Source organism: Anas acuta, chromosome 16, assembly GCF_963932015.1.
Source record: "Anas acuta chromosome 16, bAnaAcu1.1, whole genome shotgun sequence".
Classification (NCBI taxonomy): domain Eukaryota; kingdom Metazoa; phylum Chordata; class Aves; order Anseriformes; family Anatidae; genus Anas; species Anas acuta.
Window position 1 is genome coordinate 16,364,574 of NC_088994.1, and position 15,048 is coordinate 16,379,621.

Below are 15,048 nucleotides of genomic sequence, written 5' to 3' on the forward strand. Positions count from 1 at the left end.
GTCCTTCGGCTGCTCGCTAATCCCTGGAGAAATCTTTGTTACTGAGACTGCCCCGGCAGCCCACGGCCCACGCTGCAGCCGTTCCAGCCGTCCCCGCTCCCGTCTCCATCCCAGCCCCGGCCCAGCCCTGAGTCTTTGCCTGCAAACACGAGGGGGGGGCACGGCTTCAGCCTGAGCGGGGGGCAGCGGGCAGGTGGGCACCCGGTGCTGTGCCTGGAGAGCTGTGCTAAATGTCCGTGCTTTGCACACGGACACACCAGACCTGAGGCTTTGGCTCTTGCACTGATTGCTTTTGTACAACTTCTGGTTGCCCAATCTCCCGCTCTGCCCCCAGATAGGTACTTTCCATTGCTGAATCATCCCAAAGAGCCGTCAAAGGCACTTTTCTTCTGCTCTACCTTTGGGCCAACCCAGAAATAAAGACTCAAGAGTTCTGCGAAGTGCTCTCTTTGGCATATACCAGCCTGCGTTTAATTAAAAAGGGGAAATCCACCACAATCAGCATACGCCTGCACGTATGACCGCTCACACACACGCTCTGTACGCATGCACGTGCACACGCAGAGTTTTGCAGGTCCCTGGCACTCGGAAGGACGGCGATGCACAGCGGGACGCGGCCAGGCACGGGGCTGGCCGGGGGCTTTGCAGCCCCACTGCCCCCCGAGCTGCGGCACGGAGCAGCCCCGGGCAGCGCAGCCCCGTGGTGGGGGCTCAGTGTGGGGGGAGTGGAGCAGGTGGGAGCGTGGCCCCCGTGGGCACGGGGCTGGCACCGGGACAGTTCCGAGATGGGGCTGAGGGTGTCCCCAAGGCCACAGTACAGCCACTCAAAGGACACCCAAAGGACACCCCATGGCCACCCCACTCGGTGTCCCGTGCCCGGGCAGCGCTGGCAGCCGGAGCCACCGAGCCCGAGCGCCGCGTCCCACGGGCAGCCCCTGCTGCGCCCCCCTTCCTTTCCCTCCCCTCCCCTCTCCTCCGCTCCCCTCCCTCTCCTCTCCTCCCCTCCGCCCTCCCCTCCCCTCCCCCGCCAGCGGGGCTCGCTCTTTTTCTTCTTCTTTTCTTTCTTTCTTTCTTTCAATTTTTTTTTCCCACATTGACGCGGCCGGTGGGAGGGAGCCTGCCCGTCGGACGGCCCGGGCGCGCCGATGGGGCCGGGGGTGGCGGCAGCCCCGCAGCACCCACGGGGCACCGGGACCTCATCGTGGGGCACCCGGACCTCGTCTTGGGGCACCGGGACCTCATCACGGAGCCAACAGCCGGGGAGAAGCCGCAGCGGAGCGGCGGAGCGCGGCGGGACAGCCGTGGGCAATAAGGCAGCGCTCGGGCCCCGCGGAAGGAAGAGGGAAGGGACAGTTATTGCCGCGGTCTCCCCCGGGCCCTCTGCCACTTCCCATTGAGCATGGTAATGCCTTCTGCTTTCATATCCTTTACGCTGCTGCTGCCCCCAGCACCTGCTGCCCGTGCCCCGTGTGCCCGAGCACGAGGCTGGCACCGAGCGCGGAGGCGTCGGGTGGCAGTGGGCTGGAGGCGAGGTGTGCGCGGGGCCCGAGGGCTTCAAGTTCCCTGCAAAACTTGGGGTGCAACAAGTGGGTGCTGCTGCCTGAGCTGTGCCGGCCTCGCAGGCACAGGGACGTGCAGCATGTCCCCCCGAGGCTGTCCGTCAGTCTGTCCCTGCAGCTGCACACGCCGTTGCCTTGGGCTCCCGGGCGATGCTGCGTTGAGTGCTGGCCTCTGACTCCGTGCCGGGGCTGTGGGTGAGCGTTTGCATCCTGCCCTGCCAAACTCGCTGATGGGGAACTGCGGAAGAGGGAGAGGAGTTGTTATTCGCTGCTGGCCCTACTGCTCAAACCTCGCTCCCTCCTCAGCTGGGGAGAGGAGAGGGAGCGGAGTCACCCTGTGGCTTTGGGTACGAGTTAAACAACTTCCCCGCACCAAAACACCAAAGCCCAGCTCGCCGTGTTGGTATAAACCACTTCTGAAAAATATGGGTATTTGGGGAGAAATATCAATCTCTATTTAACAGCACTTTGGCTTATTAAAATGGAAATAGCTTTGCAAATGTAAATCTCCTTATGCTCCCTAATGCCTTTTGTTTCATTTCTGCACTCCCTTGCAGCTGGTGGAGGGAAGTGGGCTAATTGGTTCCTTTTTGATTTCTAATCACTCCCTGGCCAGGCTCTCCTCAGCCTCTCGCACGAACACAAAGCTGCTGCGCTGTGTTTACCCCAAAAACCTCTCGCAGTGATGAAGTGCTTTGTGACACTTAACAAAAACATTTCTGGTCGTTCTAGGCCAAAATATTCCTCAGCACAACCCAGGCTGTATCTGGTGCCTCCATCAGTCAATACTTTTCTCCTGACTTTGGCTGACGCCGTCCCTGCTGCCTTGGGAAGTTCTGTGCGGTTTTATTCCATCTGCAGGAAAGTGCCTCTGGTTATTCAGTGGATCCGTCCCGTGGCAATCCACCTTGTGGCTGGGTTTTGTTGAGGGCCATGAGGTTGCCAAACCTTGCAGCGGGGCTGTCCCCGCTCTGACGCCCCACTTTACCCTGGCTGCGGGTCCACCGGTGACCCCCAGGCTCTGCTGGCTCAGCAACTTCCCCGCAGCGAGTGGCAGCCAGGCGGGACGGGGAGGGCAGCGTGGGGTCCTGGGAGGATGGCATCGGGGTGTCATTGGGTTTGGGATGGGGCTGTTGGCACCAATTGGGTTTGGGATGGGGCTGTTGGCAGCGTGCACGCTCTCACCCCTCCAGACCGCAGTCTGCCTGTGGCATGGAGCAGCCCCGTGGCTCACTGTCCAGGCTTCTCTTTCTGATTTCTTTTGCTTTTTCATCAGTGCCAAATGAGCTTGGCCGGGGAGAGTTTGGTTTGCTTTCAGAAGAGCTGGTTTTGGGACATGCCAGGGCTGTGCAGGGGTGGCCCTTCCCTGGCCCTGCTCTGCGCCACCGCACAGGATGGGAAGGAGCCGAGCTCGGGGTGTCGGGACAGGAGGCCCCCCAGGAAAGGATGTCATGCAGGCAGACCAAGCGTGAGAAAATTGGTGGTCATTGGCACGCTCCGCAGGGAATGCACGTGCAGACCAGGCAGTGAGCAGGGCCTCGCTTTCTCCCTCTCTGCCCAGGCCCCGCAGCTCCTCCTTCCAGGCACGACGGTGCCACATTTCTGGGTACTGACACAGAAAGTGTCGAGAAGAATTAACCAAAGTGTGACTGCAAAGTGCTTTAGCTAAAGCACATTAAAGCTAATTAAGCTGCATTAACCAAACCCACATTGTCTCTGGGTGGGCTCCCAGACCCAACTGGTGGCTGCCCAAAACCCGTTCCCATCTCCAGCCCATGCCCACCCCCCTGGTGCCATGGAGCACCCCTCGCTCTGTGTGCTGCGGGGCCAAGAGCGAGCTGCAGTCTTGGTGCTTCTTGGAGCCCCTCTGGCAGAAATACCCCCAACGAGCTGGAGACATCGACATCTCTGTCATCCTTGCTCACTGGCACGGCGTTCTTTTCTGCAGCCGTGTTTATATTCACGCTTGCGCTCTCTGTGATGCAGCTGAGATTTAATACCAATGGTCTGAATGCTTCCTTCCATGTACCGTTGTGTCCGTGAGCTCTGTAATTAACGTCTTCTGCAAAGCTGGAGAGCAAACTCAGAGAGGCGATCTTAGCACGGCACAAAACCCGGCGTTCTTGACCCAGTCTGGAATTCCGTTCCTTGGCGGGACGGGGCTCTGACCCAGCAGAGCACTTCCCAGAAAACACTCCAGTGATTAATTTTGAGTTCATCGGATCCAGCAGTGGGTCTGAACCGAAACACTCCATCCATCTTCAGATGTTTGTCCTTTCTCCATCTCCCTCCGGCCGCTGCATTCCTCCAAGTTGCTGAGCGCGGCACATCTCCGGGGCTCAGCTTAACCCCTCGGCTGCTGCGCGGTGGCTGTGTGAGCAGGGCAGCGGGCTGCGCTCGGGGCCTCTCTCAGGCTCATTAAACCACAGCCAAACCCAGCGAGCTCCAGGAGCTGGACCCGCCGTGCTCGTGCCCCTGTTGTGTGGTGCTCTGTGCACTCTGTGCCCGCTTTCTCCCCAGCTCCCAGCACAGGACAGGTTTGAGCCCCGAGCTCAGCCGTGCTGCAGGTGGATGTGGCACAGGATGGTGGCGCAGGCTCCGAGGGGTGCGGGCACCCCACCCCGGGGCCGCTCTCCCCACCGGCGACGTTTTCCTCCCGCAGGACGCGCAGTCCCTGGACGCGGCGGTGCAGGGTGCCCTCCGTGCCCTCTACCCACCCTTCGAAGCCACGGCCCCGACGGTGCTGGGCCAGGTCTTCCGCCTGCTGGAGACCAGCTACCGCGGGGACGGGCTCTGCTGCCTGCTCGAGTTCCTCATCCCAGCCAAGCGCCTCTTCGAGCACGTGCGGCAAGCGGCCTGTGTAAGCTCCCACATACCCATGCCTTGCTTCCCGTGCCTAATTTTGCCCTCATGCGTGATGCCCTGTGGGGCCAGGCCCTGTCCCGAGCTGTGGGCTCCCCATCTGCACATCCCCACCCCTGTCCCTGTGCCCTCCCCACAGAGCGGGTGCTGTGCTGTGCCTGGCACGGACCCCAGCACACTGGGAGGTGACCCCCCTGCACCACCTCGCCCCATTAGCATGAGGGGAGCGCAGAGCACCCCCGGGAACGGCCACAGGCTGAGCACTGATGGGTGGGCTCCACTCAGGGACATCCTGGAGGGTCTGCGGGCTCTTCAGTCCCCATCCCGGGAAGAGCACGCGGGGCTGAGCTGGGAGGGTACGGGAGCAGGCGGAGGCTCGTGCTGATGCCCTGTGTTCTTCCTCCCTCCCAGGCTCCCTACTTTAACTGCATCTTTCTCCATGAAGGCTGGCCCTTGTGTCTGCACGAGAAAGTGGTCGTCCACCTGGCGCCGCTCAACCCGCTCCTGCTGCGCTCCGGGGACTTCTACCTGCAAGCGGAGCCGTGCGAGGAGCACTCGGCGCGCATCACCGTCAAGCACCTCTCGCACGACCTGCGCAGCGTGGAGGAGACGCCCATCCCCGAGGCCACCTACGCGCTGCTCTTCACCAACGAGTGGCTGGAGGAAATTAACTGCGACCATGCCGGGCCCCCCCTGCACACCTGCCTGGTGGCCACGGAGAACGGCATCGCCCCGCTGCCGTGGAGCAAGATCGCCACGCCAGAGTTCATTGACAAGCCCAAGGCTGGACCCGACACCATGCCCACGGGTGCCCCGGGTGGCCCCGCTCCTGAGCCGGCAGCAGCGATCACGCCTGCACCCCGCAGCACCCCAAGCACCCCCGAGCCCTACAGCAACATCACAGGCACCATCCCAGGCTGTAAGGAGGCCTCCTGGAAATCAAAGCAGGGGAGATATCCGGGGCTGATCAAGGTGGACCAGGCTGCCTCGCGGCAGACGCCGGCTGTGCTGGATGTGCCCAGCCTGCAGGAGATCATCAGCCAGAACCTGGAGGGGGAGTACGTGGACCTGCTGGACCTCTCCCAGGAGAAGCTGGACCTCCTGGCCAGGTCCCTGCCGCCCGCCCACCCGCTGGGGCAGGGGGCTGCGGCGGTGCTGCCCTGGGCGAGTGGGGGCCCAGGGGTGGGCTCCTGGCCCCGTGTCGGGGGGCCGAGCTCGCAGGAGGGGCCCTGCAGCCCGTGCCAGAAGAGGAGGCTGAGCGGGGAGCCGGGGCTGCACGGCCCACGGTGCCGCCACCGCGACTCCTACCTGGCCGCCCTGCAGAACCCGGTGAGCTTCGGCCCCGGGCTGATGGCAGCCATCCTGGAGGAGCCGGACAGCCCCGTGCCCCCCGCTGCCTCCTGTAAGACCCCCACACCACGCGGCACCAGGGCTGGCCACCCCAGCAGCCCCCCGCTGCTCGCCCACCGCCCTCACAGGGCCAGGCCAGGGGTGACAGGGGGGGAGGCGGCAGGGCCGGGCAGCCCCCGGCTCCCCCCAGCCCCTGCTCGCTCAGAGGCTGCAGGCTCTGGCCACAAGTTCTCCTTCCTGAAGGGCCCACGGCTGGGGACAGCACCCGGGGACAGCTCCGCCAGCCAGCACGAGGGGGGCTGGAAGAAGGTGTCAGCCATTTACTCGCCCAGGATGGGCAGAGCCAAGGCAGCCGGGAAAGGTGACAACCGAGCGGGACCACAGGGGGGTTGCATCTCGCTGCCCCACCGCCCTTTGCCAGCTCCTCTCCTCTCTTCCCACGGGCAGGGACGGACGCAGCGGCTGCAGCCCCCCCGGAGGACCGGTCCCTGCAGAGCACCAGCGTCCAGAACGGCCCCGCGGCACCCCGCAGCCGGCAGCCACCGGGCTGGCAGGAGCTGCACGCCGGGCTCCTGCGCTCCGGCATCGTCTGCCTGCCAGGTACCGGCAGCTACAGGGGCTGGAGGGGCCTTTCGGCTGGAGGAGGGGGTCCGGAGGGAGGTCCCAGGGCTTTGCTAGAGTCCGGAAAGCCCCCAGGTGGAAAATTTCCTTTCAGCTGGGAAAAAATAATAATAATTTAAAAAGACGTTAAAAAGGCAGCTGACACTGTGCTCAGCTGCACGGAGCCCTCCCACACCATTCCTCAGAAATGAAGCTTTTCAGCTTTTAGCTGCCAAATGCTAAATGTTTGGATTCTTCCTTTTCCCAAGAGCTGGAATACTCCGGCAAAACCGTCTTTTTTTTTTTTTTTTTTTTTTAAGGAAAACCGTCCCCAGCAGTTTGGCCCTGGAAATGCCAGGGCTGGTGCTGGTGTGAGATCCCTCATGGGCTGGCACGGCTCTCGCTGCCCCTGCTGAAGGGCTGGGAGGGAGCTGGGGCCGGGCAGCCACTGTGCTGGCCATGGGAGCCCCCCGGTACCGCCTGGGCAGAGCCGTCTCGGTGTGGGCTGTGCACCAAGGAGGGGGTCACTCACCCACTTTCCCCCGCAGGTGGCACGGACAAGCTGGGCAGGGCCCTCCTGCAGGTGACCACCAGCGGCAGCGCCTGGGGGGCCTCCTGGTGCTCTGCGACTGAGCTGGCAAAGCTCCTCCTCTGCCTCTGCTCCCTCCCCAGGTAAGGGCCGGGTGGACCTGATGGGACCCCCCCGGCTGCTTCCTGGCTCGGGGGCTTCCAGGACGGGTGCCCTGTGTCCTGCATGCTCTGCGTTGGGCACACCCTGCACACTCCTCATGTCCTCAGACCCCACCACAGTCACCCTGGGGCAGGGGTGAGGACCCCGTGCCCCTGCCGAGGGCTGGTGGTGCTGGTGGTGCCATCCCACACTGCCCCCAGCTGGGGCTCAGCCGTGGCCCCCATGCTGCTGTTCCTTCGAGGGGCCATTCTGCCTGGTCTTCCAGTGGGTCTAGTCCGAGGGGGCACCCACTGCCGACCAGCAGAATTTGCCCCCTTGTCACTGTGCTTTATTTCCCTGGGCTAGGAAGGACGCGAAGGACAGCGGGCTGACGGCCGTGGTGGATGCCAGGCGCCAGCCTCCCTCCCCAGCCCTGTTCTCTGCTCTCCGCTCCGTCCAGGTACGTGGGGCTGAGCGCTCGGTGGCAGGTACGTGCTGGGAGGCCCTGTGCCACGGGGGGCACGGTGCCAGCCCTCCTCTGGTGGGATCCTGAGAGCCACATCCAGACCCTGCAGCTCAGAGCAGCCTTGCTGGCAGCCCTCCTGGGATGCCCGAGGTTGTGCTTTTATCTCACTCACGAATTTTTACCTGTAAGCACCATGGGGTGGGTTTACTGGGACAGATCTCAGCTGCCTGCTGCATCATCACAATATATTTATCTAGAAAAAACACGTCTCTCTTGCTGCTTTCTCCCCAGCAGACATTCTCATCTCCTGACGGGACTGGCAACACTTAAACAACCACCCCTTTGTTCCCAAAGTTGCCATAAAGTCTCTAATTTCTGGGCACGTCCACAGCAGCACAGACAGTGCCCGACCAGGACAGAGTCCCCTGCTCCCAAAGAGAGCCCACACCAGGCTCTTGCGCTTTCTGGCCCCATAAATAGCAGCCCCGCTGCCCCTGCCGTTCAGGACCAAAGGTCTCAGCCCTGGCAGGATCCATCCTCTGCACCGCTGGTGCTGGGGAGGGACGTGCTGGCTGGGTGCTCTCCATGGGCCCTTTGTGCCAGGGAAGCCGCTCTGCTGGCTGGGGACAGGGCTGTGCCCTGAGCAATTGGTTTCCATTCCACGTGCCAGCGAGCCCGGGAGCCTTTTCCTTTGTTTCCCCCTGGCTTCAGCATCGCCACGGGCAGCCCCCGGGCAGCGCGCTGGGGTTTGCCCCGGGTGACTCCCCCCTGCCTCCGCAGAGCGTCTCGCCAGGCTGCATCCACGGCGTGCTGCTGCTGGCCGACAAGGAGCTGGGCGCCCACCGCGAGAGGCTGCCCGGCGTGCAGGTGAGGGCAGCCATCCCCATCCCGCCCCTGTCCCCTCCTCAGGGTCCCCCTGCTTGGGGACCCCAGGCAGGTCCCCACCGCACCGGGGCTGCTGCCCCTAAGGGTCTGACGGGCAGCGCTGGCGGGTGCTTCCCCAGTCACTGCCCTTTGCCAGACACAGGTGTTGGGATAACAAATCTACGCTTGACAGGGCTTATTCTTCTTCTAGAGCTGCTCTGTTTAATTAACATAATGTGAAATATTAATGGGCTTGGTTACCTGGCATGGCTGTCGTGGCAGATTATTGCAGTCTGCAGGGGGATGCAGCTTGGCATGCTCAGCCCCGGGGGAGCACCGTGCTCATGGGGCTCCCCATGGGGGCGTGGGGAGGAGGGATTCGGCCTCCAGCTCCACGCTGTCCCCGGGGAATTCTTGGGGTTAGGACCTGGCAGCACTCACGAGCCTTTTGCCCCGCAGGTGGAGACCCTGACATCACTGAAGGCCCTGGGCCGCTACGTCGACAGCTCCCAGGTGACAGCGGAGCTGGACGGCACCTTCCCCTACAGCCACGGCGAGTGGGTTCAGTTCTTCCAGGTGTCTGTGATCACACCATCAGCTGTCTCCTCACCTTCCCGCGGTGCCCCTCTGTCCCCGAGGCTCTAAGCATGGAGCAGCTTCTGTGTCTCACGGGCATCCTCAGGAAAGCAATAGGAACGCTTGCTTTTGGCTTCGCACCCACACCCACCTCCGCTCCCTTCCTCACCGGCCTTCACGCAGTGTCCCCAAAATATTCCCCACTGGCTTAGTAGTGCCGCTCCTCCTCCTTCTGCACCTCTGCCTCCTCCCTGCAGCCTCTGCTCCCATCCCACTGCCCTCACAGCCACCCGGCCCCGCTCACCCCGCTGCTTCCCCCCGCAGAAGCTGCATCCCTTCACGGCCAGCCTCAGGCGGGCGTCGGAGCTGCTGCAGAGCTGCATCCAGGAGCTGCGGAGCGCCGACGGCCTGGCGGGGACGCAGGTACCGGGGGGGCTGTCCCCATCCCTCTTCCCTCACGGCACAGCCCTGATCTGCTCGTCCCGAGCCCCCAGCTGAGGCCTGTGTCCGTCCCTTGTCCCTTGGCAGGATGCGGCCGCGTGCATCGGGCGGCACCAGGAGCTGATGCGCAGGGTGCTGAGCGACCCGCAGCTGGTCTGCCTGCAGCGCGAGGGGGGGGCCGTGCTGGCGCGGCTGCGGAGGGAGGCCGCCCGGCTCAGCACCTCGCCACACGTCAGGTAGGAGCAGGGTGGCTGCGATGGTGAGGAGGGGACTAGAACCCAGCAGAGCCACCTCCCTGGGGACAGCCCAGGCCCCACCAGCACCAGCATCTTCCCAGCGCATCCCAGCGCTGGCTCCGTGCCCGCTCCTGCCCCGCAACCTCCCTGCAGCCTGCAGCTGGACGGCCCGGTGCAGGATTTCTGCCGTCATCCCACGGCCTTGGACCGGGCTCTGGGCTGCTCGAGGCCGCCTGCAGCGAGCCCCGCGGGCTGGTGTCAGGCAAAGCCACTAGATGGGGCCAGGCCCCGGCGATGCTGCACGTGTCCGTGGTGCCGCACTCATGCAGCACCGCTGCTCGTGTCCAGCAACGCCGCTCACGCTCGGCGGCGCACGCACGCCTGCAGCACTGGTCCCACTGCTGCCCCCTGCTCCCTTCCCTGGGCTGTCCTACACCAAACCCCGTCCCAATGTTGCCTGATGCCTTCAGCCCCGCTCACCTCATGGGATGGGGAGATCAGGACATGGCAGTGCCCGTGTTGGACACATCAGTGCCCCTGTGCTCCCCTGCGGCATGCATGGTGACGGGGCTGGGGTGTGCTGCCCGCTGCCCAGTGCACCCCCAGCCCGGGGGATGCCCTTGTGAAGGTCCCACACGTCACGGGTGGGCTGTGAGGGGGCTCAGGGTGGGGGTGAGGAGGCAGCTTGCCCAGCTCCTGCTGCTCTGCGGGTGCCGGCTGCCTGCAGTGCGTGCAGAGGCTCCTGCCCAGTGAGAGCTGCCTCGGCCAGAGGATTTGGGAGGCACGGAGCAGCCGAGGAGCCAGCCCTCGGGCACCCAGCCCTGCACCCTGCCCCGGGGCAGAGGCAGCCCCGCTGCCCCCCACACCCCCAATCTCCACATCTCCCCCCCATCAGGGCCAGCATGGAGGCAGCCGAGGGGCTGTACAACCAGCTGGAGGAGGAGGTTCACGACCTGGTGTCGCAGTCCAACAGCTGCCTGGAGCGCCTGGAGTTCCTCCGAAAGGTTCGGGAGCTGGAGGCTGAGTTCAGCAAGGTGAGCGGAGCAGCCCCAGGAGCTGGCCGGAGCCAGAGCCCCCCCGGGCACGGCACCTCAGAGCTGTCCAGGGGGAATGCCACAGAGACATTTTCACATATTTCCTCAGTTTTGATGATGGAGGAAGTGCAGATAATAACAGGATTGCCTGAGCTTTGATTTTAATTGCGGGGCCGCCGTGCGTAACCAGTCTGTGAGCCGGGTGGCGCAGGGAAGGAAAGGGAGGTGCCGGGGGGGCCGGTCCCGCCTGACCCCCGCCCGTCTCCCCTGCAGCTCGGGCGCTGGCTGGACGGGGAGGGAGCGGCGCGGCTGCAGGAGATGGGTGCTGAGGAGTGGAGCCCCGACAGCTTCGAGAAGTCCTTCGAGCGCTTTAACGAGTTCCTCCGTCAGGCCACAGTACGTTGGGAGGGGAATTTCCATGGCACTTACCGTGAGCATCGCTACCAGCAGCACTGGTGCCTGGCCCAGGCGCTCTGCCTGGCACTTGGCTGAAATCAGAACGTGCAGAATTAGAAGTGTTCAACCATCACTGCAAAGTTTATACACTGAGCCCCAATCCTCCCACTTTTGCCAGCCCCTTTGCAGCCTCGCTGCCCTGGGGGTGCTGCCCGCTGCTCCCTGCTGCAGGTTGGGCTGAGGTTGCTGTTCCCGAACCCCAAAATCCCTTTGCAGCCCCCTCCCCTGCAGGGCCACACTGCAGAGCCACACACCGTGCTTGCTTGCTTGCTTCCTTCCTTCCTACCGCCCCGCAGGCTCAGTACCGGCACGGCCTGGCCCTGTGTCAGGAAGCGGCTGAGGTGCAGGATTCGGTGTTCCCCGAGGCAGACTCCTTCCAGGTGGCCGCAGCCCTTTTCCAGACGAAGCTGGTGAGCTTCTACAGGCACGTGGAGCGGCGGCAGGCGGAGCTGGAGATGCTGCGCGAGCTCTGCAGGTTCTCCAGCACGGTGAGTGCTTGGCTCCTCTCGGGGACCAGGCATGGGTGGGCAGGAGATCACCAGCGGCTCTCGTCTTGTTTCCTAGATCACCTGGCTGAACATGGGCTGCAGGCAGTGCTCAGCACGGGTGAAGCACGGGGGGAGCCCAGCAGGGTGCCCGGAGGCTCTGCAGTGCCTGGAGAGCTCCTTCCAGAAGCTGTCGGTGGAGTTCTCCATGGAGAAGCTGCAGGAGATGCAGGCGCAGGTGCGCAGGATGCAGAGCAGCAGCGGGCTGGGAGCCTGGACCGAGGCGTGGCACAAGTACCAGGAGACCCGGCAGATCCTCGAGGAGATGCTGGCAGAGCTGCGGGAGGCCTGGGGAGCGCAGGCGGACGGGCAGGGGGGCACCCCCGGCTCCTCGGGGTCTGCAGCCCCAGCCCACCCAGCAGCTCCCAGCCCTGAGCGAGCCGTGGCCGAGGGAGCGGTGCAGGACTCGGGGCAGCCCACAGCCAGCAGCGCTCCTGGCCCTGCCATGGGCATGGAACCAGGTGAAGCCGCCTGCTCAACGCCAAAATCCCCACAGCCACGCTCCGAGGGGGTGCAGGAGGGCGAGCACACATCGCGGTGCCGCAGGGCAGCCGGCGGCTCCCTCCCAAAATGCGACAGCGGAGCCCGGCAGGGGGCTGGAGGAAACCCATCCCAGGAGCGCAGCCCACCCCGTCAGACGCATCCCTCCACGCCTCCTCCCCAGGCGGGTTTTCTGGGTGCTGCCCGCTTGTGTCCCCCCCTTCCAAGCAAGCCCCTGGGGCGCGGGACGGCGGCAGCCCCCAGCCCGCGAGGCCAGGCAGCGGCGCAGAGGGCGGACACCACGCAGTACTTCCAGGTTTCCAGCCACAGCAGTTTCTCCTCCGAAGACTCAGACTCACAGACCTCCACCGAGGAAGCCCCGGCAGCGAGCCTGGCTGTGCCCCGGGACCTGCCGAGCCCCCGGCTGCCCAGCACCTCTGAAAAGCCCCCCCAGATTGTTTACCTGGAAAACCACCGCAGCGAGGGGCTGGGCAAAGCAAACCCCAAGTAAAGGCGACCCCTTCCCATCCGGGCTGTCTCTGCCCGGCTGTGGATATCTCGATCCCTGACTGGGGCGTCCCCTGCTTGGAGCTGGGGCTCCGGGACCCACTGCCCAACGCTCGGTCTCAGATCCTTCATCTTTTTTCAGTTTTTCAGCATTTAACACTCACCCCTCTGTGCAGCAGCAGTAACCTGATTTACCAGATCTCACAAGGTTAATCAATAATCCTCTAGGTGTGTAGCAATCATCATGTAAAGTGCATTTATCCGTGCAAGGGCTGGGTTTGCATCACGCCAGCAGCCCAGGTTCCCAGCAGCTGTGCCAAGGTGCTGTGGGGGGGCTGTGCCCACAGAGCTGCCGTGCCCCCCCCGTGCCGCTGCTGCAGCCCCGTCCCAGCGACGACGACGGGCACTTTGTTCGTTAACACGCGACTAATTCATTAATGGTAATAAACCTGCGGAGCAGTGCCCAGAGTGGTCGTTGTGGAGCACGTTGGGAAGCTGCCCCCCGCTGCCAGCCAGGCCCCTCGCCCGGGCTCCCCACCATGAACCCCGGGTGCCGGTGCCCTGCAGCAGCTTGCAGAGGAGCCCTCGCCCTTTTTTTAGGGGTTAAAGGAATGCCTCTGCCTGCAGCCTCAGTCCCGTCCCACCCGCTCCCCTGGTACGTGGGAGAGGTTGGTGTCATCCTGCCTGGCGGCCCCTTGCCGGGAGCTGCCCAAAGCCCCGGGGACCTGGCGGGGCCGGGCGCGACCCATTCCATCACCGTCCGAGCCGGCCCTCGGGACCCTGCCGAGACGCCCTGCTGCGGGTGAGGGCAGCAGGGACGGGCTGTCCGGGACGGTGACACCCCCGCTGCCCACCCCCAGCAGCCACGCCATGAGCTCATCGGGAGCCATCTGACGAACTGCCCTATTGCACACCGCAGGCGGGCACGGGTCGCGGTCCCAGCGGTGCTGCGCCACAGCTCAAAGGGCACTTGCCCATCCCAGAGTCTGTGAGCATCCGTCATACCCCCTCCAGCCTTGTTTTTGCCAAATTCACCAAGACTTGCTTCTCTGGCCTCGTCCCTGGGGGCAGGCTCGGCAGCCCCCCGCCCGCGGGCAGTGCTCCCACCCTGCGGTGCTGGCGCCTGCTGCGCGCTGCCTGCGCTCCTCCCGCGGTCCTGCTGGGTCCCCGCTGCTACTCACAGCCCTTTTAAACCCCATCTTCTCCGGCTTCAGTACTAATTTCCCTAGTAGCACTTCTATCGCTGCCTTTCTGCAACCCAGATGGCTGAGGTCTGTCCCATTCCTTCTGGCTTAAAAGTAATTATCATGCAGAGATACCGGGCAATGTCTGCCTGACCCAGCTTGGGTTAAACCCAGGCAATTTAGCTCCATTTTCCAATTATCTCCACGTCCTAAATTTCTCTGAGGTCACACCAGCCAGGCCACTTTTCTGCTTCTTCGTATTGTGATATTTACCCTTTCCCACTCATCTGGCCCCGGACCAGGTCCTTCACTTCAGAGCTGATGCAATGCACAGATGAGGGCACGGGGCGCAGTGGCTCTCACCGTGGGCTCTGTGAACTCTGCCCCCACCTGTGCTGTGAATTCCTACTCCATGCCCTGCTTTACCCACCTTGCACAAACACTGCATTTCCCCCAGGTGTTTCCTACAAGCAGCTGGCCAAGACTTTGTGGACGTGTGGGTGCCCGAGGGCAGAGCGGCCCCAGCACTTTGCTCAGCTCCTGCAGGGGCAGCCCCGCACCCTGGGGTGCAGGATCCCATGGGAGCAGAGCGAGGCAGGGAGCTGGCAGCTGCACCCAGCCTGCGGGATGCCCGGGGCTGCTGCTGCTGCACCCTGCCCAGGCACACACAGCTCATCCCCTGTACGGGCACTGCCCGAGCACCAGGGCTCCCTTCTGAACACTCATCCCAACCAGGAGGGAGCAGCTTGGCCCAGCACGGTCTGTTGTCAAAAATGAACCACTGAGTACATGAAACAAGAGCAGAGAAGAGGAATTAGAGTATTATTACTGGACTGATACCACGTGGAAGCGTTTGGGCGATGCTGTCCTTGCACGTAGCCCCCTCGATGCTGCGCTGTCACGCTGTGGCGCTGGGTAAGCGTCCTCCCTCCGGAGCAGGAGCTGCTTTTTATCACTTTTGCAATACTGCTGGAGTCACAGCCCTGCCAGGCTGTGAGGAGACAAAAATGCTAATCAATACTTTTGTCATTTTTAGGATTGATTATTCTAATTAATTCGGGGAGCCTTTCAGCCCGGCTGTGAACAGATAGCTGTGGATACTCGAGGTGGCAGCCGGATTGGGATCTCGTTTATCCCATCATATAATTCAGGAGATGAAATCTCTCTAGCGGCCACGAGTAAAACTCCTTATTGATTCTGAAGTGCTTTGCTTGTTTA

At 63.4% G+C, this 15,048-nt stretch overlaps 1 protein-coding gene across 1 annotated transcript; it reads left to right on the forward strand.

Annotated features, from left to right (window-relative positions):
• Positions 1-553: 553 nt before the first annotated feature.
• Positions 554-13,114, forward strand: KIAA1755 (KIAA1755 ortholog). The gene is made up of 14 exons (XM_068700436.1): positions 554-1,402; positions 4,222-4,419; positions 4,867-6,132; positions 6,219-6,371; positions 6,920-7,043; positions 7,408-7,501; positions 8,288-8,374; positions 8,831-8,947; positions 9,272-9,370; positions 9,476-9,624; positions 10,520-10,658; positions 10,932-11,054; positions 11,411-11,602; positions 11,679-13,114. Exons 1-14 carry the CDS (start codon positions 850-852, stop codon positions 12,648-12,650), a joined length of 4,266 nt encoding a protein of 1,421 aa, XP_068556537.1. The 5' UTR covers positions 554-849; the 3' UTR covers positions 12,651-13,114.
• The last annotated feature ends 1,934 nt before the right edge of the window (positions 13,115-15,048 follow it).

What these genes read in the sequence shown, in the direction of transcription:
- KIAA1755 (XM_068700436.1), top strand. Translation starts at nt 850, where the DNA reads ATGGCCACCCCACTCGGTGTCCCGTGCCCGGGCAGCGCTGGCAGCCGG. An exon ending in TGCCTCTGCTCCCTCCCCAG is followed by an intron (nt 7,044 to 7,407) that starts GTAAGGGCCGGG and finishes TCCCTGGGCTAG; the next exon opens with GAAGGACGCGAAGGACAGCG. An exon ending in ACGGCCTGGCGGGGACGCAG is followed by an intron (nt 9,371 to 9,475) that starts GTACCGGGGGGG and finishes GTCCCTTGGCAG; the next exon opens with GATGCGGCCGCGTGCATCGG.